Source organism: Phascolarctos cinereus, unplaced genomic scaffold (assembly GCF_003287225.1).
Source record: "Phascolarctos cinereus isolate Bilbo 61053 unplaced genomic scaffold, phaCin_HiC Scaffold_5;HRSCAF=322, whole genome shotgun sequence".
NCBI lineage: Eukaryota > Metazoa > Chordata > Mammalia > Diprotodontia > Phascolarctidae > Phascolarctos > Phascolarctos cinereus.
The window spans coordinates 233,177,004-233,203,352 of NW_027555958.1; the positions used below are offsets into that span (position 1 = coordinate 233,177,004).

Here is a 26,349-nt window from a genome sequence, read left to right on the forward strand (position 1 = left end):
GGCATGGTAAAATACAGAATCTCATTGATTGACATATGATACATAAGCTAAAATAAGAAAAATGATCTGTCAGCAGGGTCGTGAGTTGGGTGAAGCAAGGAATATCCCCACTGACTAGGTGGTCATAAGATAGATAGGCCTCTCATTAGGTTAAGCAGGAGGAGATGGTACAAGCTATACATATGCTCCAAGAACCTACTGGAGTGGACTTTCTGTACCATGCCACTACCTGTGCTCAGTTTCATTATGGAATTTGAGCAAAACAGGATGGAGATACCTTTGTCAGCATTCTTGTTGTTGCACAAGTGAGCTCCCTAGCTGCTAAACGACGAATGAACATTATATTAAAGTCTGAGGCCTATTATAGGGCTCTCCTATTAGAATCTATATTCCTATGTAACTTATACAAAGTATGGATTAATATATTACTTGTTCTTATACCTACTATTAAGTGATTGACTAGATATGTATTACTAGATGAATATATTAAAATAATTACTAACAATCATTACCCCTTATAAAATTATAATGAACTGACTAATACTGATTAGAGTTTGAGTAGGGGTCCTCAAAGAATCATTTCTTTCAAGGTTTGGGCCCAAACTTCCAAACTTGGGAAATCTTGAATTTAGGGTTACCCAAGAGGCAACATACCTAAGAAATCTCTCTTTTCTGGCTAAAAGGCTAGATTCTGAAATCATGATGGCTAGACAATTCAAAATCCCTCCCCCTTTACAAGGAAAGTTGGGATTTAGGGACATTGTCATGAGCTACCTCTCAGGTCACATGCAAGCATGTCTGTCTCTGCTATATGCTTTTGACAGAAGCCATCATTCTGGTTGGGGGAGAAATTGCAAATTATCTAAAGGCTTTTCCGGTTTTAATACTACTTCGTTCAGAAGTAGCTCTGGTCTTAAAGTCAGATAAAGAAGGAGAAAGAAACACATACAGAGAGCATTTGAATCACAGCTCATTTTTATGTACCACAAGCAGAGATGGCTTCTTCAATGTGTGTCTGTCTCCCCTGATTCACAGTCAGTTAATTACCTTGAGTTTCCTATGTCCTATTAGCAAAATGTTGGTGGGAGTGTCCACAATTCATAGGTAGTTGCCAATTATATGTGTAGGTCTTGTAATCTCATCGTGTTGATTGGGGAACTCATCAAATGGATCCATTACTCTCCTTAACTTCTCTCTCCTCTGCCATATGCATTTTAAATTAAAACTGTGTGATTACATACTGAGTATATGAATTATTGGAGAAGAGTCCTGAGAGAGTGTACTCTCTCATTTGGTTGGGTGCAGAGCCAAAAATGCAAGTGTAACAAATATCATATTTAAATATTTTATTAGCATTTCATTTCCTAGACTAGTTTAGGCTATGAGACTGTTCAAAAGTCTTTTGAATATCCTGAAATAGACAAGGAAGAGACCAGCTCAAGTAGAGCACCACCTGATGGTCAACTGAGATACTGCAATCTGAGTTATTTCAAAACCTTTGACTAGATTTCTACGTGGGTAGGGGTACCTATGAATCCATACTTCAAGCAAATGCTACATAGATATTTACTGTCATTGGTTATTATCACATGTAGGGGTTCATGATGTTAACATGGGCTCTGTGATGACTATATTAATCTCTCAGAGTTACACAACTAGCCAGTCAGAAAGGCTTCTGAAGTCCAAAACTGCTTGACATACCAGTGTTCTCTGACAGTGAATGCTAGGCAAATGTGGAGATGCCTGTAGCAGCCAGAAACCACAGAACCAGAAGGCCCAAGACATCCTGCTGCCTAGCTTATTCTGTTTACAGATGTCTTCTCCCTTAACCCTGCCCCCCCACCTGAAAGTCTCTAGAAACCATCTTATCTCACCCTTTTCCCATTTCTCTTTGAGCACCTGATCTCTCTCTCTCTCTCTCTCTCTCTCTCTCTCTCTCTCTCTCTCTCTCTCTCTCTCTCTCTCTCTCTCTCCCCTTTCTTGCGAGTTTTCTTCGCAAGCTGTTTTCAGACAATAAAAACTTTTGTAATCAGGGATCAGACTCTGTTTCATTAGGGTACCTCTTTTTGGACCTAGGATCTTCCTTTAACATATGTTTCATATGTATGAGTGTCACATTGACAATTACTTTATCAACACAGTGAATCCCTTATCCAATTTCCCACAATATGTGGTGTTTTTTTTTTTTTTTACTATCTTCTAAAGTCTGCAACCTCCCCCTAGTCAACCATACGCACTACATATGACTTCATTAGGAGTTACAGAATCTGGGTTAGAATTCTGTTTGTCCAGTTTTTGGAGAATGACTTTGAGTAAGTCAATTAACCTTTATGGGATTCAATTTCTTCATCTGTAAAATGGAGGAGGTTGGGTTAGGTGATGTTTAAAGCAAGGTACTTCCTAAGTCTGCCTTATCTTCTTTTGCCACATTATACTATTGATTTATATTGAGTGCACCAAAGTAGCCACATCTTTTTCAAACCAATATGCATAATCAATCAATTAATTAATAAACATTTATTAAATATCTACTCTATGCTAGGCATTGTGCCAAGTGCTGGGGATATAAAAAGAGGCTACAGACCATCCCTGCCCTCAGGGAGCTCACAATCCAATGCATGGTAAAAACAAAACAAAACAAAATAAAACAAACAACCCCCCCCCAAATTCCTTTATTGGCCATGTTTAAAAGCATCTCTCTTTCTCTATATATCTAGTCTGTCACCTCTTTATCAGAGGTTGTATATCAGATTCTCTGGAATCATAGTTGATCATTGTGTTGATCAGAGGTCTTAAGTCTTCCAAAATTTTTCCTATTCATAATGTTATTATGTAAATGGTTCTCCTGGTTAGGCTCACTTCACTCTGCATCAATTCGTACAATTTTTCATAGGTTTTTCTGAAACAATCCACTTCTTCTTACAGCACAATAATATTCAACACATTCACATAACATAATTTGTTCAGTCATTCCTCAACTGAGAGGCACCTCCCTCTTAGTTTCCTATTCTTTGCCACTACAAAAAGAACTGTTACAAATATTTTTGTACACAAAGGACCTTTTCCTTTTCCTTTGATCTCTGAGCTCAGTGTTAAAATCTTGGGCCCAAGAGCTTCCGGAAGGTATCCAGGCCCCATCTGAGAAGAATGAGGGGACAGAACAGACACTCTACTCTGGGTTATGCTCCTAGATACTCTGATGACTCCCTTCATACCTCCTGGGCCTCCCATGGTCCACCAGTCTTCCCAAGTAGAACAGTGCAAAGCTAACAGATGTCAGAAGTTGACCCACAGGGATGCAGCAAGAAGGCGGAGGCCTCCTATGAAATGCTGAGTCATTTCAGTTGCTGACAGCTGTGGGATGGAGATAAGAGTGAGGGTGGCTGAAAAGAGGGTAATGCATATATTTGTGCATGGGACTAAGAGGAAGAAGGGGATGGTACTGAGGAGTGGCTTCTCGGAGGAGAGATGAGTGAGAGGAAGCAGGAAGCAAGATGCAGGGTCTTGGAAAGCAGTGTGGGAGACACGAGGAAGATGGTATGTGAATGGGGACCACTATAAAGACAAAGAATGAGGGGTGGGAGAAGGAAGAGAAACCAAAAGGGTTGGGTATTTCTAAGGAGACCCCTGACTTCCTTTTAAAGTTTGGTGACAAAATATTGTTCTGTGGGAGGGAATAGATGTGCCTGGGAGTAAACGAATGAATGAATGCATGTGGGTGAGTGAGCAGGATTCTGATTGAGCAGGACTGTGTGTGAAAACATGTAAGTGTATAACTGGCAAGTATGGTTGAGTGGGAATGAGGGTTTGTAAGTGGATATGCGCCATGGTTCTGTTCCATTCTAGTGAACCCAACAAATATTTATTAAGCACCAATTTTGTGCTAAGAGGATAATGTAGACAGGCCCTGTTCCTGAGGAGCTTACAATCTAATACGGGATGAAAGACCTGTGTACAAATAAGTTGTTAAAAGGGAGAATGAGTGTGAATGAGTCAGAGGAGATGTAGTGGAAAGAACACTGGAGAATAATAACATTCACACAGTGCATTAGGTTTTGCAAATCATTGCCCTAATATCACTGCATTTTATTCTCACAACATTGGAAAGTAGGTTCTGTTATTATCCCCATTTACAGATGAGGAGATTAGGGGTGGAGGTTAAATGACTTACCCTGGGTTCAGGGGTATGCCTGTAAATGCTTAACAATAGGCATTCCAGGGGAAAAATACACACATGATACACTTTCGAGTTTAATTTCTGTTATTAATATTTTCTCTAACACTTTTTAAAGTCTAGACAATCATTTTAAAAAATTAGTACCTGATTTGTAACAGTACAAATGCTCCCAATGAAAATCGAGCAATCAGCTTGAGCTGGTATGGCCCAATTCCAGCAAACTCTTGCCTGGATAGCACAGTTGTTACATGCCTGAAGCTGGATTTGAACTCAGGTCTTCCTGCCTCCAAGTCCAGAATTCTATTCACTACACCATCCAATTGCCTCTGGGAAACCTTGCCTCCAGCTCTGTTTCTGTGTGTGTGACTTTGGTAAGCCTGTTCCCCTCTCTGGGTCTCAGTTTCCTGGTCTTCTAAAGGCAACGGTTGGACTAGATGAACTAGATGAGAACTGGTTCTAGTACTCTTTGATTCTGAATGTATGAATGGGTATGTGTGAATGAAGCATTATTTCCCCTGGGGAGCGTTTCTTTCCCAGCAACACTAAGGCAAAGTAGTGAGCCATGCTGACCCAAGAAACTCCCTTTTAAAGAGCCACTATCTAGTTTCTGGCTTCAGACACTTAACTAGCTGTGTGACCCTGGGCAAGTCACTTAACCTTGTATGCCTCAGTTTCCTCATCTGTAAAATTAACTAGAGAAGGAAATGGCAAAAACTCCAATATCTCTGCCAAGAAAAACTCCAAATGGGGTCACAAAGAGTCAGACACAACTGAAATAACTGAACAACAAATAACAACATTTAGTTCATACCTTTAGAGCTGAAAAAGGAATTTAGAGCTCATTTTATAGAAAACACTAAGAGAGAGGAGTCCTGGGCTTTGTCCAAGGTCACATAGATAGTAAGTGGCAAAACCAGGATTCAAACCTAGGTCCTTTGACCCCAGACCCTGCATCTTTCCCCTGTATCAGCTTTATTCTACAGACTTTGCTCTTACCTACCCAAATGATCCTCTCCTTCTGTGAGCTGAAGACCCTTACATTATCTGTGGCGACAGAACAGAGGAGTGGAAACTTGGTTTTGAGTGAGACTTGGTTTTGAAACTGCCTCCACAATGGTAAGCTGTGTGACCCTGGACAAGGTTCCTGAACCTCACTGTGAGCCTCAGTTTCTTCATCCGTAAAAGGGTGATGACAATACTTGGATGTTTACTTCACAAAGTTCTTTTGAGGACCAAATGATACGGTTTATATCAAATGCTTTGACAGCTTTAAAGACTTTATAGATGTCAATTATTCTGTCTAGACTGTTGACCATCTCCCCCATTTAAGGGGCATCAAAGCCCTGAGGTAGAGGAGCTCTAGGGCAGGGTGGAGCCGGCCACACCTGCAAAGAGTGAAGAACGGAAGCAACAGTGATAGGCTGTCTCTGGGGCCCCTGCGGTTGGGGCCCTGGGCTTGCTGCATGTGCGGGTTCCCAGCAATTGCAATTTCCTCATTTCCCTAAATAGGCAATTTCACTTTCACAACTTCACCATCCTATTCACTAGACCCAGATGGCAAGGCCCACAGCTGGCTTTGGACGTTGACCTCAGGACCCCAAGGTGCCCAAGTCCCTGGGGGAGTGTTCAGAGGAGGCTGTGACCTCCTCGAGCCCCATGGAGCCAGGGACCTGTCTCTGGTTGCTGCTACTTCTCTTGCTGCTGTTCTGTTTCTCAGGTGAGAGTCTGAGAAGGCAGGTGGGGCCTGGGATGACTGCATGATTCTGAGGGGTGGGAGGTAGGTTGTCTTAGAGGTGGAAGAGGGATTTGCTGTGTGGTGGGGAGAGGGCTTTACTGACTCTACCCTCGAATCATTTCTGTTTCAGAAAGACCTTTTCTATTTCTCTCTTTCCCTCGCTATCTAAAGAGCCTGAATATTATTTGAGAGAGATGTGATTACTTGTGAGACAGTGATCTTAACTTCAATGACCACTTATCACTGAGCATATCAAAGTAACTGGCTGGGAAAGTGCCAAGCAAGTCAGAGAGGCTAATGAACCCAGATCAGTCTCTGTTTGGGGGTCTTCCATTTGCTAGGTCTCTAACTTGGATACTAACTTTCCTCCTAAAAGAACTGACTCTTAAAATGTGTCCTTAAGCTCTCTAAGGGGGTTAAGAGCTCAGTGTCTCTGATTGGCTCTGATATCACAACTTTGATTTCATAAGCAGGTGAACTTACAAGTCCCTTGTGAGTAGAAATGAATGTGTGTGGTTCTCAGAATGCTCATGCAGTCTCCTCTCCTGGGTTGGGGCCAATCCCTAGAGGTGGCTATCTAGCATAGCAATGACCATTAGTCTTTTTGGAAACTGTCCATTTCTATTGTCATGGCAACTGGGTTACCACTTCCCATTAATCTTCTCAACATTTAGGAAACCTCTTCTCCAGCTGCAAAGGGTGGATTGGGATGCAAAGATCAAGTTGGTTTCCAAACTATGCAGACACTGGGTCAGCAGGGCCCTACCAAAGTCATCCTATTTATCCCACAGACCCAAGGCATGATAAGCTCTGTCCCATCCCAGATAGAAATTTCTCCCCTATGCTACAGATCTCCAGTCATGGCAGTAGTGTTCTGATTTCTAGATGGGGCTTCCAGAAGCCCTTTATATATTAAGCCATCTGGGTTGGGACCATACGGTTCAGAGCAGCAAAGAGGCTTACTCAAAATGGAAAACAATTTCTGTAGTGGATCAGGATTTTCCAGTGACTTGGAGTTGGACTCCTCCTCCCTTTTCAGCATCCCTGTCATAGGCACTGAGTTACCAGGGAGCCCTGGAGAAATTAGTGTTTGCAGGTAATCTAATGGAGAGCAGGAACCAAGCAACCCAATGTAACTCCATCTTCCCCTCTATGATGATGTCAAAGTGTAAGGGAAAGAGAAACATGAAAAAATCACTTCTCCTGTTTGGATCTCAGTTTTCCAACTCACAAAATGATGGGGCTGGACTAGATGACAACAAATTAAACAATTCAACAAGCACCTGCTGTATACTAAACAGTAGGTATTTAATTATAAAACCCAAACAAATCGTGTAATCAAAGAATTTGTGTTCTGTTAGGAGGATGGGTATAGCTTGCATACAGATAAAACAAATACAAGGGAATTTGAGGAGAAAGAATAATATATAGGGAGAGATGGTGAAGGATGAAGAAAACCTTCACAAAGGAAATGGAATTGTTATTGAGCATTGAAGGAAGCTGATGATTGCAAAGGGGCAGCTAGGTGGCACAGTGGACAGACTCGTCTTACTGAGTCCAAATCCAGCCTCAGACACTTACTATCTACATGACTCTGGGCAAGTCACTTAACCCTGTTTGCTTAGATCCTCATCTATAAAATGATTAGAAAATGGCAAAATACTCCAGTATCTTTGCCAAGAAAACCCCCAATGGGGTCGTGAAGAGTTGGACACCTGAAGCAATCAAACAACAAAGATTCCAAGAGATGGAGATGAAGTCGGTCACAAAGCCTTTATTAAGCACCTTTTATGTGCTAGGCACTGTGCTAAGGGAGATGAAGTGGTAGGGCATTCCAGTATGGAATTCCAGGCAGCCTCTTGTATGACTGTAGAGAGGATTATAAATCTGAGGAATAGCTAGAACGCTAATTTGGTTAGAATTTGAACGTATGAAAGAGAATTAATAGGAAATAAATCTGTAAATCCAGACTGGAGTCAGATAGTGGAGGGCTTTAAATGACAGTTTGTATTTTATCCTAGAGGCAATAGGGTGACACTAATGACTTTTATTCAGGTGAGTAACATTGCCAGATTTAAGTTTTAAGAAGATGATTTTGACAGCTATTTGGAGTATGGATCTGAGGAGTGAAGTACTGAAAGGAAGGAGACTAGCGAGGATGCTACTACAACTCAGGTCAGGGGTGAAGACAATTTGGGTTAGGATAATGGCTGTTTGAGTAGATAAAAGGGGATGGATGTGAGAGAAGGTGGGAAGATAAAGTTAACAATCAAATGCTTTGAAAATGAGATGTGAGGGAGAGGAAGCAGTCATGAATGACTCCAAGGTTGCAAACCGGGGTGACTTAAGGATGATCTCTCAACAAAAATAAGCAAGTTCAGAGAGAAATAAGTTTACTAGTTCCATCATGGGAATTTGGGGTGACTATGGAACATGTAAATGGAAACATCAAGCAGGACAGTTAGTAATGTGATACTGAAGTTCTGAAGAAAGATTAAAATTGAGTATATAGATTTGGGAGTCATCTTCATAGACATGCTAGCTGAACCTTTAGGAAGAGGTGCTACCATGAAGAGACAGAGTACAGAAATGGAAGAGAACAGTCACAAGACAGAGTGTTGGGGAGCAATCTGGAGTCAAAGGATCACGGATTAAGAACTCGAAGGAACTTTAGAATCCATCCAGAGGCAATCTATGCATTCTTTCAGTTGGTATTTCCTCTCTCTGTGTTCAGAAGTTCTGAATTAATTGTATTATTTCTTGCATAATGGTGTTTAGGGTTTTTGGCTTGTCATGTTCTTCTAGAAGACCTATAATCCTTATGTTATTTCTATGCATCCTGTCTTCAAAATCAATATTGAATGGACAGCATGTCTTCCTTCAATATTACTGCTTTTGCTTTTCTTCTAGATTTTCCTTCATGTCTCTATAGTTTTATTCCTAACCAGTTTGTCTTCCCTGTTGTTTCTTTGGTTAGGCTTTCCATCACAGATTCAAGTTTTTCTTTTCTACTATTTCTGCTGTGCAGGCCATAAATTCTGCCCTCATAATTCTCATTTCTCCACTTAAGAATAGAGTGTTGTGGTTCTATTCTCAAATTCCACAGGGTCCTCTCTCTTACCAAGTGTTGATTCATTTTCCTTTGTTTTACAGCATTGTCCCTCTGAGAAGCCCAAATTCATTTAAAAGATCTGGAGCCCATATTTCCTTCTTCTGTTAATGTTTTCCCTGTCGATTTATCTGCTTATCCTCAAAACCTTTGGGTTTTCTTCCTCATAAGATCTTTGGAAATTTTAGCTATTCTCTCCCCTCCTTATTTTCCCTGTTTCTTACTTTCTTACTCTCTCCCCTCTCATGGTGGTTTCTATAGGGCATCTCAGAGTGTCTCAGCCTCCTCCAACACTGAGCAATTCATGGTTCGCCAGCCTAGGTCTCTGCCCCAACTGACTTTTGGGGGATAGAACTGTCCTGAGCTGGATACTAGGCTCTTTCCTTCAGGTTTGATGGAATGTGGCACAGCCTTCCCCTTGTCTGTCCCTCCCCCCTGCACCCCCCACCCCCACAATGCTCTGTTTCTCCATTCCTCAGCAGTTCAGAGTGCTGTCACACTAGACATACCACAGCTGGGGTGATTTCTGTCATTTGGAGTTTGAATCTCTGAATCTCTGGGTGGAAGAGGTATGGGGTTGAATTCTTTCAAGTCCAGACATATTTCTTGGCCTCATACATGTTTTTCATTTCATTTGCCCTCTTACAGAATATTTTTTTTTGGTAGGACAGAACATTGTCATAATCCTAGCCATTGACTCTCCAGAAAACTTCTTCAAGGCACTAGGAAAAGGGAAGGGATGCTGAGGTGTGGGGCTGGGTTATGTTGCAAGTCCATGGGTCAAGTCCTTGGATCAGCAAGTACTTGGATCAGCTTTGCTGCTGGTAGCACAGTGGGTGGTAGGGAAAGGGATACTGAAGGGGCTCAGAGTAGCTATTAGTCTACATATTTTTAAACCTTCTTTTGGATTCCTGCTGTCTTAGACTCTGGAGACAATTGAAGTTGCCTTGTCTTTGGTACGTAATTTCTATTTTGGAGAAGTTTGATAGGTCATAAGGATCAGGAAGAAAAAAATCTACTTGGTCTTGTTGTTTATGTGACCTAGAAGTTCTTCAGAGGCCATCCAATCTAACACCATCATTTTCAGATAAGGAAACTGAGGCACACAGGGGTTAAATGACTTGCTTAGGGTCACACAGTTTAGCTGTTAGAGAAGACAGGAGATGGTGGATGATGGATGACCCAGCACGAGAAACTGAGGAGTAGTCAGATATAGAAGGAGGATCAGAGGATCTCAAAGTTTCCTTTCAACCTTGAATCCTGTTATCCATTCCCCTGGCCTCCAAAATTCAGTTTATAACTAATTTCTTCTAAGAAAATTCCTCTGATTAGCCCTTACCCATTTCTGATTTCTCTTTTATTCCTGATCTTCTTAGAGCTTTTAGGACCTTTCAAAAAGTTTTACCTCCTTTCATTCAATGGGGTGGAAATCAAATCAGAGCCCAGCTCTGCCTGTGTGATCTTGAGAAAGTTATATGATTAGGCCTCAGTTTCCTCATCTGGAAGATGAGAAGGTTGGATTAGATAGTCTCTAAGGTCCCTTCCAGCTCTTAGGGACTCCTAGCCTCTTCCTTCAACGTTTTGTTTTATTATCCCTTCTTCTTTCTCTTTCACCTTCCCCTTCCCCATCCCCACTGGGGTGTGTGTCCCCCAGACTCCCAGGTAGAGGATGTGTATACAATAGTCCGTCACCGAGAAGGGGAGACACTATCTGTTCAATGCTCCTACACTGTCCGTTCTGACCGATGGGAGGGCAAGGTCTGGTGCAAGGTGAGAAGGAAGAAGTGTGACTCAAGGTTCAGTCGGGGTGCAGGATTTAGCACCCCCTACAAGCTCCATGATGACTCCCAGGCCGGGCTCCTCATTGTCACCATGGAGAGACTTCGGCACCAGGACTCTGGGAAATACTGGTGTATGAGGAATAGCTCACGCTCACTATACCCCGTGAAGGGTATTCAGCTGGTGGTCTCACGAGGTGAGTGTCTGACTCAAGAGAGGGGAAGGAGGTCACTTTGATTCCCTGAATTCTCATCAGCTCCTCCCTTTATTGAGGTTGATATGGAAGAAAGGAGAGACTGAATTCCTCTTCCCCACTTCCCCCCACACTACTCCTGCCGGTAACTCAAATTGGTATTTAAGGGAGCAATATCTCTCACCTCTGCCTCTGAATTGGACAAAGCTATATCTATTCTAAAGGGAGTAGGAGCATAAGGAAACAGTGTGAGGTGAAGAGAGACAAGAGGAGTCATGGGAATTTCCTTTACCAAAAGAGCCAAAACCAGAACTATCATGTTAGAAAGGTAGCTTTGTGTCAGGATGGTGACAAAGAGCATAGTTGGGGAATCTTTCCCTAGCCCAAGCCTCATTTCACATTCTTGTTGAGGTTCTGGAGTAAACCCTGCCCAAAGCTGCCACCCACATGGTCTCATTGCCATAGTATACATTTTCTGGGCCTCATTTTCCTCATCTGTAAGCTGAACTATACCAGCAGACCTCAAATGTTCCCTTCCAGGGACATGGACCTAGAATCTGTTGTCCTTTCTTCCCAAATATTGTGGAGAAGAGGGAAATTACTCTTTGGGTAATGGACCAGCCCCTGCCAACAGAGAAGATGGGACTGCTACAGTACTACATAACTCCGTATACCTGCTTCACTCAAAGCAGGGCTAGCCACTCCCCCAAATTCATTTTGTCCCAGGTGTGCCTTGCCCAGGGTCACATAGATAGTAGTTGTAATGAACGTGGACTGTGAGATACAAAGGAGTTTTCGGTTGTGTCCCAGCTCCATTGCTCTTCCTCATCCCCATCCCAATCCATACACCTCAACTTGTGTACTTGAATCCCCCAAAGTGGATGAAGATAACACTGGGAAACCCCACTGGAAACTTCTGGAGATAGGCTCTTCTGTTCCTCATCTCAGTCAGCACTTCTATATTAACTTTTTCCTTCTATTTGCTTCCTCAGCACCTTCAACTGAGAGAAACACCCCACTTATTACAAAAGAAGCCTCCATCCAGGAACTAGACCACATCTTTGGGACTGCTGTCACCACTGACCCATTCCTCAACAAGAACAAGGACCTGCCCGTAGTTGTTCCTATCACTACTTCTATACCTGCCTCAATGGGTACGATGCCAGCTGACACAGCTACTCTCCCTACAATGGCCAGATCAATGACCACTGTATCTAGAGTCACAATGAGATTCACACCAGTCACCAGACCCAAAACCACTGCCACACTAAGGATGACCACAAGATCCTCAGCAACTAATGGATCTCCTTGCAAGGCAAGATCCACCCATGTTGCCCCAGTGATGTTGGTCACAGTCAAGGCCAGATCTTCCACTACCATATCCACCACCATCAAATCATACCCGAAGGAATTACCTCCTAACAGGTACCCTACCAGCCTTAGGATATGAAAATGCCATTTGTCAAATGCATCAGCAACTCTTTATCAGGCTTTAATGGTTCCTTTATGCAAGACTCACATCAGACCTATCACCAAAGCTCTGTTTTCTGATTTGACTTTTTGACCAACAAAGCTAATAAAAAGTAGGGAACTGAGAGAGGAGAATGGGGGACAGGCAGGTGTGTTGCAGGTGTGTGGAATGGCAACGGATTGACGATAGGAGTTCAGTTTGGGAACAAGGTTTATATAATTAAAGTGGGGAATGGTGAAGGGTATGGAGAATAGCAAATCAAGATGTATTTTGAATATAAGGGCATGTGCACAGGGGTTGGGGAATAGGAAATAGAGTAGAGAATGGGGCAGGAGATACAGATGGGGAAAACTGGTTGGGAAATTGGGATGAGAGATAAGACATATGATATGAGGAAATCAGGTGAAATACATCCTGGAAAAATAGGAAGTTCTTATGAAATTCTTTAAGTATAAAGAAGAACTAATTCCATTAAGAAGGAAAAACTGGTGAAAGGGAGTTGGTGCTTAAGGAAATTTATGTGGGTGCACAAAAAGCTCACTAATCAATTTAGATTTTTAAAGTCACACACAGAAGAAGGCAAGGACAGGGAACAGAGAATGAATACAAAAGTGTTACATGGCCCTTTAAGAAAAATATAAGGAATGATAAAGCTTAGAGTAAGCTAAGACTGATGAAGAAAACTGAGTCCAAAGGTTTTATTTTTAAGCCAAAATTAAGGAAAAGAAGAGATCTAAGAAGGAATAGTGCTACCACTCTCAGCAGATGAGATAATGATGATGAAAGGCAGAGAGAAGAAAGAACTGTGCAAGTTTAATTTTGCTCCTGTTTTCCCTTGTAAGGAGGAATATTTTTGGATTGAAAATGACTGAACAAAAATGATTAATAAGGAATTGAAACTGAAGATAAGTAAGGAGATGGTAGGAGAGGATCCAACTTCCCTTGATGAATTCAAGCTCCCAAGCCCACACAAACTTCGTTCCATGATCTCACTGGTAAATATGATTGTTGAGCCATGGTCAGTGATCTTTTAGACTTCTAAGAAGAGCAAATGTTATCTTGATTTTTAAAAAATGGAAAGAGCATGGAGACCACAGTCTATGGGCCAATGACTAAGATTGTTAGCAAAATTCAGAAACATATTTTTGAAGAGATTGTTAGTAAACCTCCAGAAAATTAATTCACAAGCACAAAAAGCCAGTATGCTTTAATTAAGAATACACTTCTGGGAAAATAAAATAATATTTAATTTTAAAAAAAGAATGTTACTTAACCTCTCAGTGTCCCAGATAACCTTCTAAAAGTATTAATTTCAGAACTTCAGAACTAGTATAGCTCAACTTACAGATGAGGAAACTGTGCCGCAGAAAAGGTATACCAAGGCAATGAGAACCTGGGGGTGGCAGCTTTGGGCAAGGTTCACCCAAGAACCTCAACAGTTTGCATTTACAGAAGGAGTTTCTTTATAAGGAGTACTTTTACTGAAGAAATCCCTAGTTGAGCTTTTAAAAAAACTGACAAATTGGAATGAACTTCCTCGGGAGGTGATGGATTCTTGCTCATTGGAATTCTTCAAGAAAAGATTAGACAAGCACTTGCTAGAGATATTGTAGAGAGATTCCTTTTCATAGGTATGTGCCAGATTAGAAAGCTTCTGAAGTTTCTCCCATCTTGGAGATGATGTTGAATCAGTCAATTTGGGAAAGAGAGATCAGGAATGGAAAGATGGGAGATGGAAGGTTGGAGATGCATTTGGATACTCATGGGCATTGTGGATGAATGGGGGATTGTAGATGGGAGAGAGAGAGAAAGAAAGAGAGAAGTAGTTAGCAGGTCAAGAGATAAAGAATAGAGGGTTATTGATATGAAGAAGGAAATGGGGGATGAGAAAAAAGACAGGTATTCTCCACCACTCATGGGAAAAATAATTTATCCATCAGTTACTGATGGAGACCTTTTTTGGGGACAAGCTCTGATTGAAGAGTAAAGTTGGTGTGTGTGTGTGTGTGTGTGTGTGTGTGTGTGTGTGAGTGTAGAGTTTATGATGAAGAGGGATTAAAGGGGTAGGAGGGGGATCCTTTTGCCAGAGGACACAATCACCACCACATTAAGTATCCCTTGGCAATTTTCTGTGTGGTGAGTGACCTCTCCCTCCAAAATTTAGGATTGTTAATTTTCTATCACATCTGGGTTCTTAGGACTATTATTTCCTTACTCTGAATCCAGTGATAAATAAGGGTGCTGTTTGGGAGTTCTGCTGGCATCTCCAGCTAGAGAGCCTTTGGGTTTCTGTACTCCTTTCTTTGGGGCAGATTAAGGAGGATTCAGTATCCCTCTCTCTACCTCCCCATTCCCATCACTGGATTCACCAGTTCCCTCAATCTAGAGTGGGAATTGTAAGAAGCAGCACATCTGTGCTAACAATATTTCCTCTCCATTCTCCTATTTTGTTTTGTTTTTAGTTTCCACAACTCCAGCCTCGCTGTTCCCATGTTGTTGGGAGGAAGTTTCACCATCCTGATGTTTTCCGTTGTATCCTATGTTCTATGGAAAAAGAAACGCATGGGAAGTGAGTAAGAATTTGGCCTGCCTAAGTGCAGGAGGCTGACCCAGACCTTGTTTGAGGTCTGCTCCAATACTACTATTGGTCCTTCCATGTCATTCAGTCTCTTTTTTGGATGTCCCTTTTCCTGTCCCTGGGGAGAGTTGATATTCATGATACTTCATGGTCAGGGGAATAAGGAACAACAGCACATAGATCCCAGGGCTTCCTGGACAACTAGTCAGTCAGCACTTATGCTATTTGCTTTTCTAATCAGTGGGGAGACAGAGAAAAACACTCCCTGTCTTCAAGAAGCTTACATTCTAATTGGTGAGACACCATGTAAATAACAAGTATATCCAAAATACATACATAGTAGTCAGAAAGTAATTTGAAAGAGGAAGATGCTAGCAGTTGGAGGAATTCTTGCAGAAGGGGAGATTTGAACTGGATCTTATACGAAACCTGGAAAACAGAAGTGAGTAAGCAGAACATTCCAGGCATGGGGGAATGACTTAAACAACAAGCTTTAGAGATGATTTGGAAGCAGTTAGACCTGGATTCAAGTCCTGACTCTAACACATACTGAGACCCTGGACAAGTCATTTAACCCCTCAGTGCTCTAATTAAACATTCTAAGCCTATAAGCTGTAGAGACGTTTGCTGATCTGTATTGGTAGGGGGAAATTCTTTACCTGGGAGTTCCCTGTGACAGTGAAAGCACAAGTATAGTCTCTAACCCTTTGGGCCAGGCACAGTGGGAATATAAAGAAAAAAGGGAAACAGTCTTCCTTCAAGGGGCTTATATTCTAATGGGTACAAGAAGGTTTCCTCTCCATTTTTTAGTACTGAATCAGGGGGATAGGAGTGAAGGAAGAACATACACACAATATATCCCAGTATGGGTTGGGAATGCTACCTTGGTATAGTCTATGGACTCTATTCTTTTTATATCTTTGCAGTTTATTATGTATAAGACGGTCCAGTTTTATCCTGGTCCAACAGGCCTGAAGACCTGGAACCCTCAGAAGCAGGCTGAGGTGATCTGAGACAACCCTGTCCCAGCCACTATGGAAGGAAGGTCCTCTTCCAGCTGGTCTTCTGGTGCTGGACTCAGTGGAGAGGAAGACGGTTAATGAAGAGTTGACTTCAGTGTCCAGAGGGATGAGAATCCATCCCTGCTCCCGGATTCAGAGGATGGCTGGCTATTGTAGGAGGATTTGGGTAATGCTAGGGAGTGTATTTGCCTTTAGGCAAGGGGTGAGAAAACTCAGTGTCCAGCCCTTTGCTGATGGGGCATAGGAGTAGAGCAGCAACCCAGACAGCCTGCTCTTGAAAGATCTGTTGTGACCTTTTGCAGGTGGGGGCTAGACTAAACACAATATTGAAGTCTTTTCTAGCACTACCTCCTGAAGACAGGGAGATCTTGAGCCTTCTCTTGGTTGGCAGAATCTCCTAGAAAGGATTCCAGAATAATGCTCCTTAAAATGATACCAGATGGATCCCTTTCACTCTGCCCACAATGAGAGGCCCTGATTACATAAATCCTAATGGATAGCAGTTGAAATCTGGCCTCAGACACTTAGTAGCTGTGTGACCCTGGGCAAGTCACTTAACCCTGTTCGCCTCAATTTCCTCATCTGTAAAATGAGCTGGAGGAGGAAATGTCAAACCACTCCAGTATCTTTCTCAAGAAAACCCCAAAAGGGGTCACCAAGAGTTGAATATTACTGAAAACAGCTGAACAACAACAATGAATAATAGCATGGGGCTAATAAGCCCTTTTACAAATGAAAAAAATTCCCATATTGTCGCTTTGCAAGGGGAGGAACTGGGGAAATCTGGAGTTCCATTTGCTTTTTTTCTCTTTTCTGGGGAGTAATTACATCATCTGATTCTCTTATCTTGAACTTTAGCTTCATGGAGTAGGGGGCAGGTGGGAAAGGGGGAAAACACAGGTACTTGTGGGCTCCCTTTTTGGACTAGTTTTCCTTTCTGAAGGAAGAGGAGGTCTGGAATCTTCCTTTGAAGAGAAGCAAAACCATCTTGGGATGGTTCCTGAGAAGGGCTTCTTGAATCAAACCAGGCCTCCTTCAAATGGGCCTGTCCTCTCTGAGGGAAATGATCTAGTAGTCTTCATGCTTCTGCCCCCTGCTCACCACTTTAGTCTATTCCCTTTGTTTTAACTTGGGAAGGTCACTTTCCTGTGACTTTCCCTGTTTTCCTAGGGGTGGTGGTGGTACACGATGGGCATTTAAATTCTTTGAACATGGCACTCATGACTGTCCTGTTTCTGGCCACTCATGGATAAGCTTGGTTATTGACAGAGGCAACTTTGGGAGCATCACAGTCTATAACTGACTTTCTTTGCCTCAGGACATCCTCCCTATCTTGGGGCTACTTTAAATCTAGTGTCTAAGTTCCAGGAATCTTCACAGTCCACAACCAGTTTGTAGATCAGAATGAGGGTACCTTAGCATTAGATTGTGTACCGTTACTGGGCAAAATAAGGCCCATCATCTAATTAAATTTCATTCATCCATCAATCCATCCATTAATCCATCCATCCATCCATCCATCCATCCATCCATCTATCCATTCATCAAAGAAGTATTTATTAATGATAGCTAGCATTTATTAATAATTCATTAATAATTTAGCATTACTGACAACTTACTGTGTGCTCAGTGCTGTACTATAATGTCAGACATATAGAAGGACTTATGGCCTCTTCCCTCTGAACTTGTACTGTGTACTTGGCTTGCAGTTTTCTTAAACTGGGGTAGATGAACTCATTTTAAAAAATATTTTGAAAATTGTGTTTCAATATAATTAGTTTCCTTTGTAATCTTGTAATATATTTTTAATCTTATAATATAATATAAACATTTGTAACATATTTTATTGTGTTAATTTTAAAATATTTTGAGAATGTCCATAGGTTTCATCAGACTGCTAAAGGGAGCTGACAATGCAATAAAAAGTTAAGAATCCCTGACCTAGAGAGATAGGATACATATTGGTGAGAAATTTGAGAATGGTCCTAAGCTGTCTGATCAACACAATACAGGGCAAACTGATTGGCTAGAGAGGCACCCAAGTAGGTCGCATTAGCATCCAGAGCCTTTATAATCAAATATCAATCAGAACTGACATCCTAAGACTTGATCATCCCAAGTTGCTCTGCCCACCTAATGCTGAGTACTTTGCATTGTCTGATATCCAAGGGGATGTATAGCTAGAATGACTTTCTGAAAGTTATCATTGCTCTGAGAGTGGCTTGAAAAGTCTCCTGGGAAGAGTGGCTCTCTGCCCATTCTGCAGGCGAGGGTGGTTGCTCAGAAGAGTGGAGAACAAAGGTCAAGTTCAGGTGCCAAATGCTATGGACCTCAGTGTCCAGTCTCAAACAGTGGTTTTGCCCATTTTTGTATCACCAGCACTTAGTACAGTGCCTGGCACATGGTTAAGAGCTTAATAAATGCTTATTGACTAATTGACTGAGACTGACCCAAAGTTAGAGTAACCAACAGTTGTATTAGGCATGTGGCTAGGAAACCCTAAAAGTGACCAGAAGGACCCAGCCATTAGCCAGGGCCTCACTTCCACTTACTGAACATCTGCTTTTTAAAAAAATACATTTTTATCTATACCTTTTCTTATTTACATCACCAAAATTTTAATAGTATCTCTCCCTCTCACTCATTCCAGAGAACCATATAACCAAAATTTTTTAAAGAAAATAAAAAGGAGAAAAAATGAGCCAAACTGTTCAATACATTGAGAAAATATGAAGATATGTACAAAGTATCACACCTGTGTATTTTCTACCTATGCAAAGGAGTGAGGTGGGATATTATCTCATCTTTGGAGTCATGCTTGTTTTTTTTAAGTTTGCAACATTAATTTTTTAAAAAAATTCTTATTTATTTCTTTTTTTTTGCCTTTATTTTTTGAATTTCTTTAGTCTTTTTCCCCAGTTACATGTCAAAACAATTTTTAAAGTTAGTTTTTAAAACTTGAGTTCCAAATTCTCTCTCTTCCTCCCTTCCCACTCACCTCATTGAGAAAGTAAACAATTCAATGTAGGTTATATATGTGTAGTCATTTCCACATTAGTCATGTTGTGAAAGAAAACATAGACCAAAAAAAAAAAAAAGAACCTCAAGAAAAAATAAAATAAAAAAGTATGCTTCAATCTGTATTCAGAAACCATTAGTTCTTTCCCTGGGGATGGAGAGCATTTTTCATAAGTCCTTCAGAATTGTCTTGGATCATTGTATTGCTGAGAATAGCTAAGTTATTCACAGCTGATCACCTTACAACATTGGTGTTACTTTGTACACAGTACATTTCACTTTGCATCAGCTCATGTAAGTCTTTCCAGGTTTTTCTGTAAGCATCCTGCTTATCTTTTCTTATCACATAATAGTATTCCATCATAAGCACATACCACAATTTGTTCAGCCCTTCCCCAAAAGTGATGGGCATCCCCTTACAATTCTTTGCCACCAGAAAAGAACTGTTACAAATATTTTTGTACATATAGGTCCCTTTCCTTTTTGTTTTCTTATCTCTTTTGGGATACAGACCTCGTAGTGGTATTGTTAGGTCAAAGGGTATGCATGGCTTTATAGCCCTTTGGGCATAGTTCCAAATTGCTCCACAGAATGGTTGAATTAGTTCACAACTCCACCAACAGTGAATCGATGTCTCATTTTCCTTACATCCCCTCCAACATTTGTCATTTTCCTTTTCTGTCCTACTGGCCAATCTAATAGGCATGAGGTAGTACCTCAGAATTGTTTTAATTTGCATTTGTCTAATCAATAGTGAGTTAGAGCATTTTTTCATATTGCTTTGATTACTTCCTCTAAAAACTTCATATCTTTTGATCATTTATCAATTGGGGAATGGCTCTTACTTTTATAACTTTAACTTAGTTTTCTACATGTTTGAGAAATGAGGCCTTTATCAGAGAAACTTGCTTCAAATTTTTTTCACAGTCACTATTGCTAACTGTATTTTCCTCAGTTCTATCTCCTTCCCACCTTGTTTATTCTATTCTCTCTCTTCTTTCACACTGTCCCTCCTCAAAAGTGTTTTGCTTCTGACTACCCTGTCCCCCCAAATGCCATCCCTTCTATCACTCCCCCCTTTCTCTTATCCCCTTTCCCCCATACTCTCCTAAACGGTAAGATAGGTTTCTATACCCAATTGCACGTGTATGTTATTCCCTCTTTGAGCCAATTCTGATGAGAGTAAGGTTCACTAACTCCCCTCACCTCCCCATTCTTCCCCTCCACTGTAAAAGCTTTTTCTTGCTGCTTTTACATGAGATAATTTACCTCATTCTACCTCTCCCTTTCCCTTTCTCCCAGTGCATTCTTCACTCACCCCTTAATTTCTTTTTTAGCTATCATCCCTTCATAATCAACTCACACCTGTGCCCTCTATCTATATATAGTCCTTCTAACTGCCCTAATAATGAGAAAGTTCTTATGAGTTATAAGTATCATCTTCTCACATAGCAATGTAAACAGTTTAACCTTATTAAGTCCCTTATGATTTCCCTTTCCTGTTTACCTTTTTATGCTGCTCTTGAGTCTTGTATTTGGAAGTCAAATTTTCTATTCAGCTCTGGTCTTTTCATGAATAATGCTTGAAAACCCTCTATTTCATTGAATATCTATTTTTTTTCCCCTGAAGGATCATACTCAGTTTTGCTGGGTAGTTGATTCTTGGTTGTAGTCCTAACTCCTTTGCTTTCCAGAATATCGTATTCCAAGTCCTCTGATCTTTTAGTGTAGAAGCTGCCAAATCTTGTGTTACCCTGACTATGGCTCCATGATACTTGAATTGTTTCTTTCTGGCTGATTGCAATATTTTCTCCCTGACCTGAAAGCTCTGGAATTTGGCTCTAATATTCTTAGGAGTTTTCATTTTGGGATCTCATTCAGGAAGTGATTCTTTCAATTTGTATTTTAGCCTCTGGTTCTAAAAGATCATGACAGTTTTTCTTGATAATTTCTTGAAAGATGATGCCTGGGTTGTTTTTTTGTTTATTTGTTTTTTGGGTGTTTTTGATCATGGCTTTCATGTAGTCTAGTAATTTTAAAATTATCTTTTCTGAATCTATTTTCCTGGTCAGCTGCTTTTCTAATGAGATAGTGCACATTGTCTTCTATTTTTTCATTCTTTTGGTTTTATTATTTCATGATTTCTCATAAAGTCATTAGCTTCCATTTGCTCAATTCTAATTTTTAAGGAATTATTTTCTTTAGTGAGTTTTTGTATCTCCTTTTCCATTTGGCCAATTCTACTTTTTAAGGAGTTTTTTTCTTCAATGAATTTTTGTGCCTCTTTTTCCATTTGGCCAATGCTGCTTTTTAAGGCATTCTTCTCCTCATGAGCTTTTTGGATCTCTTTTACCCCTTGACCTAGTCTGTTTTTTAAGGTGTTATTTTCTTCAGTATTTTTTTGTGTCTCCTTTACCAGGCTGTTGACTCATTTTTTCATGATTTTCCTCGTATCACTCTCATTTCTCTTCCCAACTTTTCCTCTACCTCTCTTACTAGATTTTCAAAATCCTTTTTGAGCTCTTCCATAGCCTAAGACCAATTCATATTTTTCTTGGAGGCTTTGGATGTAGGAGCTCTGACTTTATTATCTTCTCGTAAGTATGTGTTTTGATCTTCCTTGTCACCATAGTAGCTTTCTATGGTCAGATTTTTTTTTCTGTTGTTTGCTCATTTTCCCCACCTTGTTTCTTGACTTTTAACTCTTTGTCAAAGTAGGGCTCTGCTTCTAGGGTGGAGGTTGTGCTGTCCCAAGCTTCAAGAGTTTTGTGCAGCTGTTTTCGAAGATACTTCTACCGAAAAAACTTCAGTTTTTCCAAGGTGGTATGATCTAAGAGAGGTGTGTTTACTACTCTCCTGGCCTATGCTCTGGTCTGTGAGTGACCACAAGCATTCTTTTCTGCCCTGGAACTGTACCGAAGGTCCCTGCTCCACTTGCTAGTGGTGTGCTCCACTCCCGTGGTCTGCCACCCAGGACTGCAACCCAGATCCAGGTATGGGCAAAGCAATGGAGTCCTGCCTCAGTGCCAGCAAAAATACCCTTGTAATCTCCTTCTGACCCCTTGCCATTTGTAAGCTGAGAGCTCAGGAAGCAGCTGCTTGTGCTGCTGATGCAGTGGCTCCCAAGGTCTGCTCCTGGTTTGCTGGGGCTAGGGCTGTGCTAGAGTGGTCTGTGCTGCCTCCACTTTTACCGAGGTGCAATAGACTTTTCCTGTTGACCTTCTAAGTTGTCTTTGGCTGGAAAATTATTTCATCCCATCCTTTTGTGGGTTCTGCTATTCCAGGAATTGTTTTATGGCATTATTTAAAGGTGTTCAGAGGGGTTGTGGGGAGAGGTCAGGCAAGTTGCTGCCTTTTCTCCACCATCTTGGTTCTGCCCCCAGGCCTATCATTTATTTTTTAATATTCATTTTTGATTATTTTGCAGTTGTTCTTTCCATTTACATTGTTGTAATCATTGTGCATATTATTTTCTTGGTTCTGCTTATTTTACTGTGAATCAGTTCAGATAGCTCTTTCCATGCTTCTCTGTATTCATCATATTTGTTATTTCTTACAGTACAGGAAGATATGGAAGATAGACTGGAGTGGGGAGAGATCTGTGGCAGACTGACCCATCAGCAGGCTATTGCAATAGTCTAGACTTGAGGTGATGTGGGCCTGTACCAGGTGGTGGCAACACCAAAAGATAGAAAGAGGTATAAATGAAATATTATAAAGGTGAAGTGAACAGTCCTTGGCAAAAGATTAGATGTAAGGGCAGGTGAGAAATGAAGGTAACAACACCTAGGTTGTGAGCCTGGGGAACCAGGAAGATGGTATTATGCTTGGCAGTAATCAGAAAGTTTGGAAAGGGGGAGGGTTTGGGAGTGAAGATAATGAGTTCACTTTTGGAATGCTGAGTTTAAGATGCCTACTGGACATCCAATTTGAGAAGTCTGAAAGGGAATAGGAGGTGTAAGATTGGAGGTCAGCAAAATGGTTAGGACAGGATGGATAGACTTGAGAATCATCAGCACAGAGATGATAATTAAATCCATGGGAGCTGAAGAGGTCACCAAGTAACATAGTATAGGAGGAGAAGGAAAGAGAACCCAGGGCAGAACCCTCAGGGACACCTATGGTTAGATTGTTGCTGTTCATCTTTTGTTCTCAAAGAGGATCAATGACATCAGGAAGGTGATGTCTTGACTTGCAAGTGAATTGGGTTTAAGTGAGGCAGGGCTGTGCAGAGTCATCAGCCTCACTCTCTCCTCCAGAGTCATTGCAGTCCAGTGACAAGACTTAGGTCTGGAGGTCCCAGGCCTATGGTTAGAGGGAGTTATTTGGATGAGGATCCAGCAAAGGAGATGGAGAAAGAATGTTCAAATAAGTAGGAGAACCAGCAGTGTTGTCCCAAAAACCTAGAGAGAAGAGAGTATCGAAGAGGAGAGAGCGATCAATAGTGTCAAATACTGCAGAAAGACTGAGAATGAGGATTACATAAAGGCCAATTGGATTTGGCAATCAAGAGATCACTGGTAACTAGGAGAGAGCAATTTCGGTGAAATAATGAAATAGGGAATCAGATTGTAAGGGATTAAGAAGAGAATGAGGGAGAAAAAGAGGATTGAGTACTTCATTATTACCCCTTTTCATCCCCATGATCATTTCCCCACATTTGTCATGACTTTTCTCTGGATCTACATCCTCCTCTTCTGGGTGTCAGTTGCCCCTAGGAGCTCTGATTCTCCTTCTCCCGAGGCAGTGTGATGACCACTGTCCCTGAGCACTGAATATTTGCAGCTTATAACAGCCGTAAGTTTCCTATTTCCCATTAAAGAATATCCCTCTGCCCCCATGGGAGCATCCTTTAGTGAGACATCTTCCCATTACTGGATCAAAATTTCCCTCTTCCTTTACTCTTATTTCAGTCCCTCCCTTGTGCATACTCAGTCATTCTACCTAAGCCCCCTTCCCTTTGAGAGATTTTTCCTTCATTTTTTTTTAACCATTGCTTTCATTAGGATACATCAGTTTCCCCTCGATCTTCCTCCCCACTTCCCTTTTAGGTGCCATCTCATTTTGCTCTTTAGTCCCACGAAAGACCTGATTCACCTGTAGGCAAGGTGTTGTGAGGTTTAGTACATTGTGTTTCCAGTCTGTTTTCCTATAGTTGGTCCTCCTATTTACAACCCATTTTCACTCTTGTTTCCTGGTGTACTAGAAAGATGGTCTTTTAGAAAAATGGTTTTATCAATGCTCCTTCTGTTGTTATTTTGTTATTGTTATTATCCACATAGGTGTCTTTTTCTTCCTAATTTTCTCCTTTAGGCCTGGTGAATTGCTCTCCTACTCCTACTTCCCACCCCCAAGCCACTAATATTCCTCCCCAGTTCCCTTTGTTTCTATGGTTTTTGATTGAGAATTGCTGGGGGCAACTAGATGGCACAGTGGATAGAGCATGGGTCTTGGAATCAGGAAGACCTGAGTTCAGATATGGCCTCAGACACTTACTAGTTGTGTGACCTCGGGTAAGTCACTTAACCTTTGCCTCAGTTTTCTCAACTGTGAAATGGGAATAATAATAGTACCTACCTCTCAGGGTTGGTGTGAGGATCAAATAAGATAACAATTGCTAAAAAAAAAAAAGAAAAAGCTCTCAGCACGTGTCTGGCGCACAAACAATATGTAAATGTTAGCCATCATTATTATTGTTGCAACAAAGCACATCGCCATGCTGTCTTCTCTGGCAAAGCCCTATTCCTGCTTTGTGTGGTACAGAGTAAGGGTGGGGCGGTGTTGAGTTCTGTTACAATCCTGTGGGTCAATGTCTGCAGCCCCGCCGAAGTGTAGTAAGGGATTAGATTAATTAGCCTTCTCCATTCTAAGTTCACTCTTAGTAGAGTCCTTGGTATGTTGACTGTGGAAACAACTGAAATTGCTTTACATAATTCTTGCTTTGGAAAAGTTTAACTTGTTAGTTATATGTCCTATAGGTCTTAATCCACACGCCCCCTCCCACCTTATCCCAGATTTCTATGATTACTAGACTTCCTCCTTGGGCCTGGGCCCTGTTCCTGCCCCACTTCCTGAATCATACTTATGACTCCACGATGAGGCCCCTGAAGGTGCATGGGTCAGGGTTTAGAGAAGCACAGGAACTCTCTTAAATGCTTATGATAGCCAGGTGAAAAAAGTTAGAAAAAGTCCAAGATAACAATTTAATTTCTATGTTCTTTGTGAGTTGTTTCTGGTAACTTTTTAGTCTTAAAATAGTTTCTCTTGATGTATCCTATGGGACCCTTGTGGTCAATACCATGTGACTAGGAGGGCTGTTTTAGCTCATTTCAATGCTAGGGATCTTTTCCCCTCTGGACTAACAACAGTGAAGTTATTCTTTTTGTTCTTATTTTTTTTTTTTTACGAAAAATACTCTAAACATCAATTTTCCAGAATCATAAACCTAATTTCCTTAACTTTGTTCCAAATTTTTCCTAATACTTACTCCTCCCCTCCCTTAACAATTAAATCTTCCCTGGGACTTGTACAGAGTTCTAGGTTCTATATTTCTACCCTTGAAATGATCTATAGCCAAATTAACTAGAAATAGTAGATAGAAGGTTACGCTTGGAGTCAAGGAGACTTGGGTTTGAATCCTGGGTGCAACACTTAAGTAGCTGCGTGATAGTGGGAAAGTTGATTAACCTTTCAGCTTCAGTTTACCTGTTAAGTGTCAAAAACTGTTAAATATCTACCTCACAGGGTTTTTATGAGATTCAAATGAAACAATATATGTAAAAGTGTCTCATAACTGTCAGTTGTAATTATTGTTGTTGAAATACAAATGAAAATATATTTTTAGAAATGTGCAAATAAAATCAAACCTATTTTCCATTTTTAAAGTCTTGTCTCTCGATTGATCAATCAATCAAATGTTTAAAGTAAATGTAAATCACTTCTGGGCATTTCTATGAATAAATCAATCAAAAGTATGCAGTAGGTACAGACAACCTCATTACAAATGAGAAGAAATAAAGTCCTTTTGAATTATTGGATGAAATCAGATGACAAAAATGTATTGGAATTGTTTGAAAGAATTAGAAACACCTGCGGACCTATATAATATAGCAGAGAAAAGATATTTCAGCAGCCACATTCTAGCAACTGCTTTGAGAGTTGGACTTCGGTAACACTTTGAAGAAACCCCTAGACTCTTGTTTCTATAATAAGAGGACAGCAAGGCGGCAGGAGATAGCTCAACTCATGTTGGGAGTGAGCCCAGAAA

The 26,349-nt window shown here is 41.0% G+C and overlaps 1 protein-coding gene across 3 annotated transcripts; it reads left to right on the top strand.

The window, feature by feature from the left end:
- The first annotated feature begins 3,394 nt into the window (after positions 1-3,394).
- Positions 3,395-25,966, top strand: LOC110217194 (trem-like transcript 2 protein). Of its 3 annotated transcripts, none has more exons than XR_013487026.1 (6): positions 3,435-3,537; positions 5,726-5,894; positions 10,676-10,996; positions 11,986-12,418; positions 13,307-13,459; positions 14,927-15,013. XR_013487026.1 is itself a non-coding variant. In XM_078155373.1 (6 exons), exons 2-6 carry the CDS (start codon positions 5,834-5,836, stop codon positions 15,980-15,982), a joined length of 936 nt encoding a protein of 311 aa, XP_078011499.1. In that variant the 5' UTR covers positions 3,435-3,537; positions 5,726-5,833; the 3' UTR covers positions 15,983-25,966. The 3 variants fall into 3 exon arrangements, 2 of the variants coding, with proteins under 2 accessions (XP_020855079.1, XP_078011499.1); XM_078155373.1 differs by lacking the exon at positions 13,307-13,459 and adding an exon at positions 15,969-25,966 and having other exon boundaries at positions 14,927-15,033; XM_020999420.2 differs by lacking the exons at positions 5,726-5,894; positions 13,307-13,459 and adding an exon at positions 15,969-25,966 and having other exon boundaries at positions 3,395-3,537; positions 14,927-15,033.
- The last annotated feature ends 383 nt before the right edge of the window (positions 25,967-26,349 follow it).

Bases quoted from the DNA above. Each gene is read 5' to 3' on its own strand.
- LOC110217194 (XM_078155373.1), top strand. From the start codon at position 5,834: ATGGAGCCAGGGACCTGTCTCTGGTTGCTGCTACTTCTCTTGCTGCTG. The intron at 10,997-11,985 runs GTGAGTGTCTGA...TTGCTTCCTCAG, and splicing joins TCAGCTGGTGGTCTCACGAG to CACCTTCAACTGAGAGAAAC. The intron at 12,419-14,926 runs GTACCCTACCAG...TTTTGTTTTTAG, and splicing joins AAGGAATTACCTCCTAACAG to TTTCCACAACTCCAGCCTCG.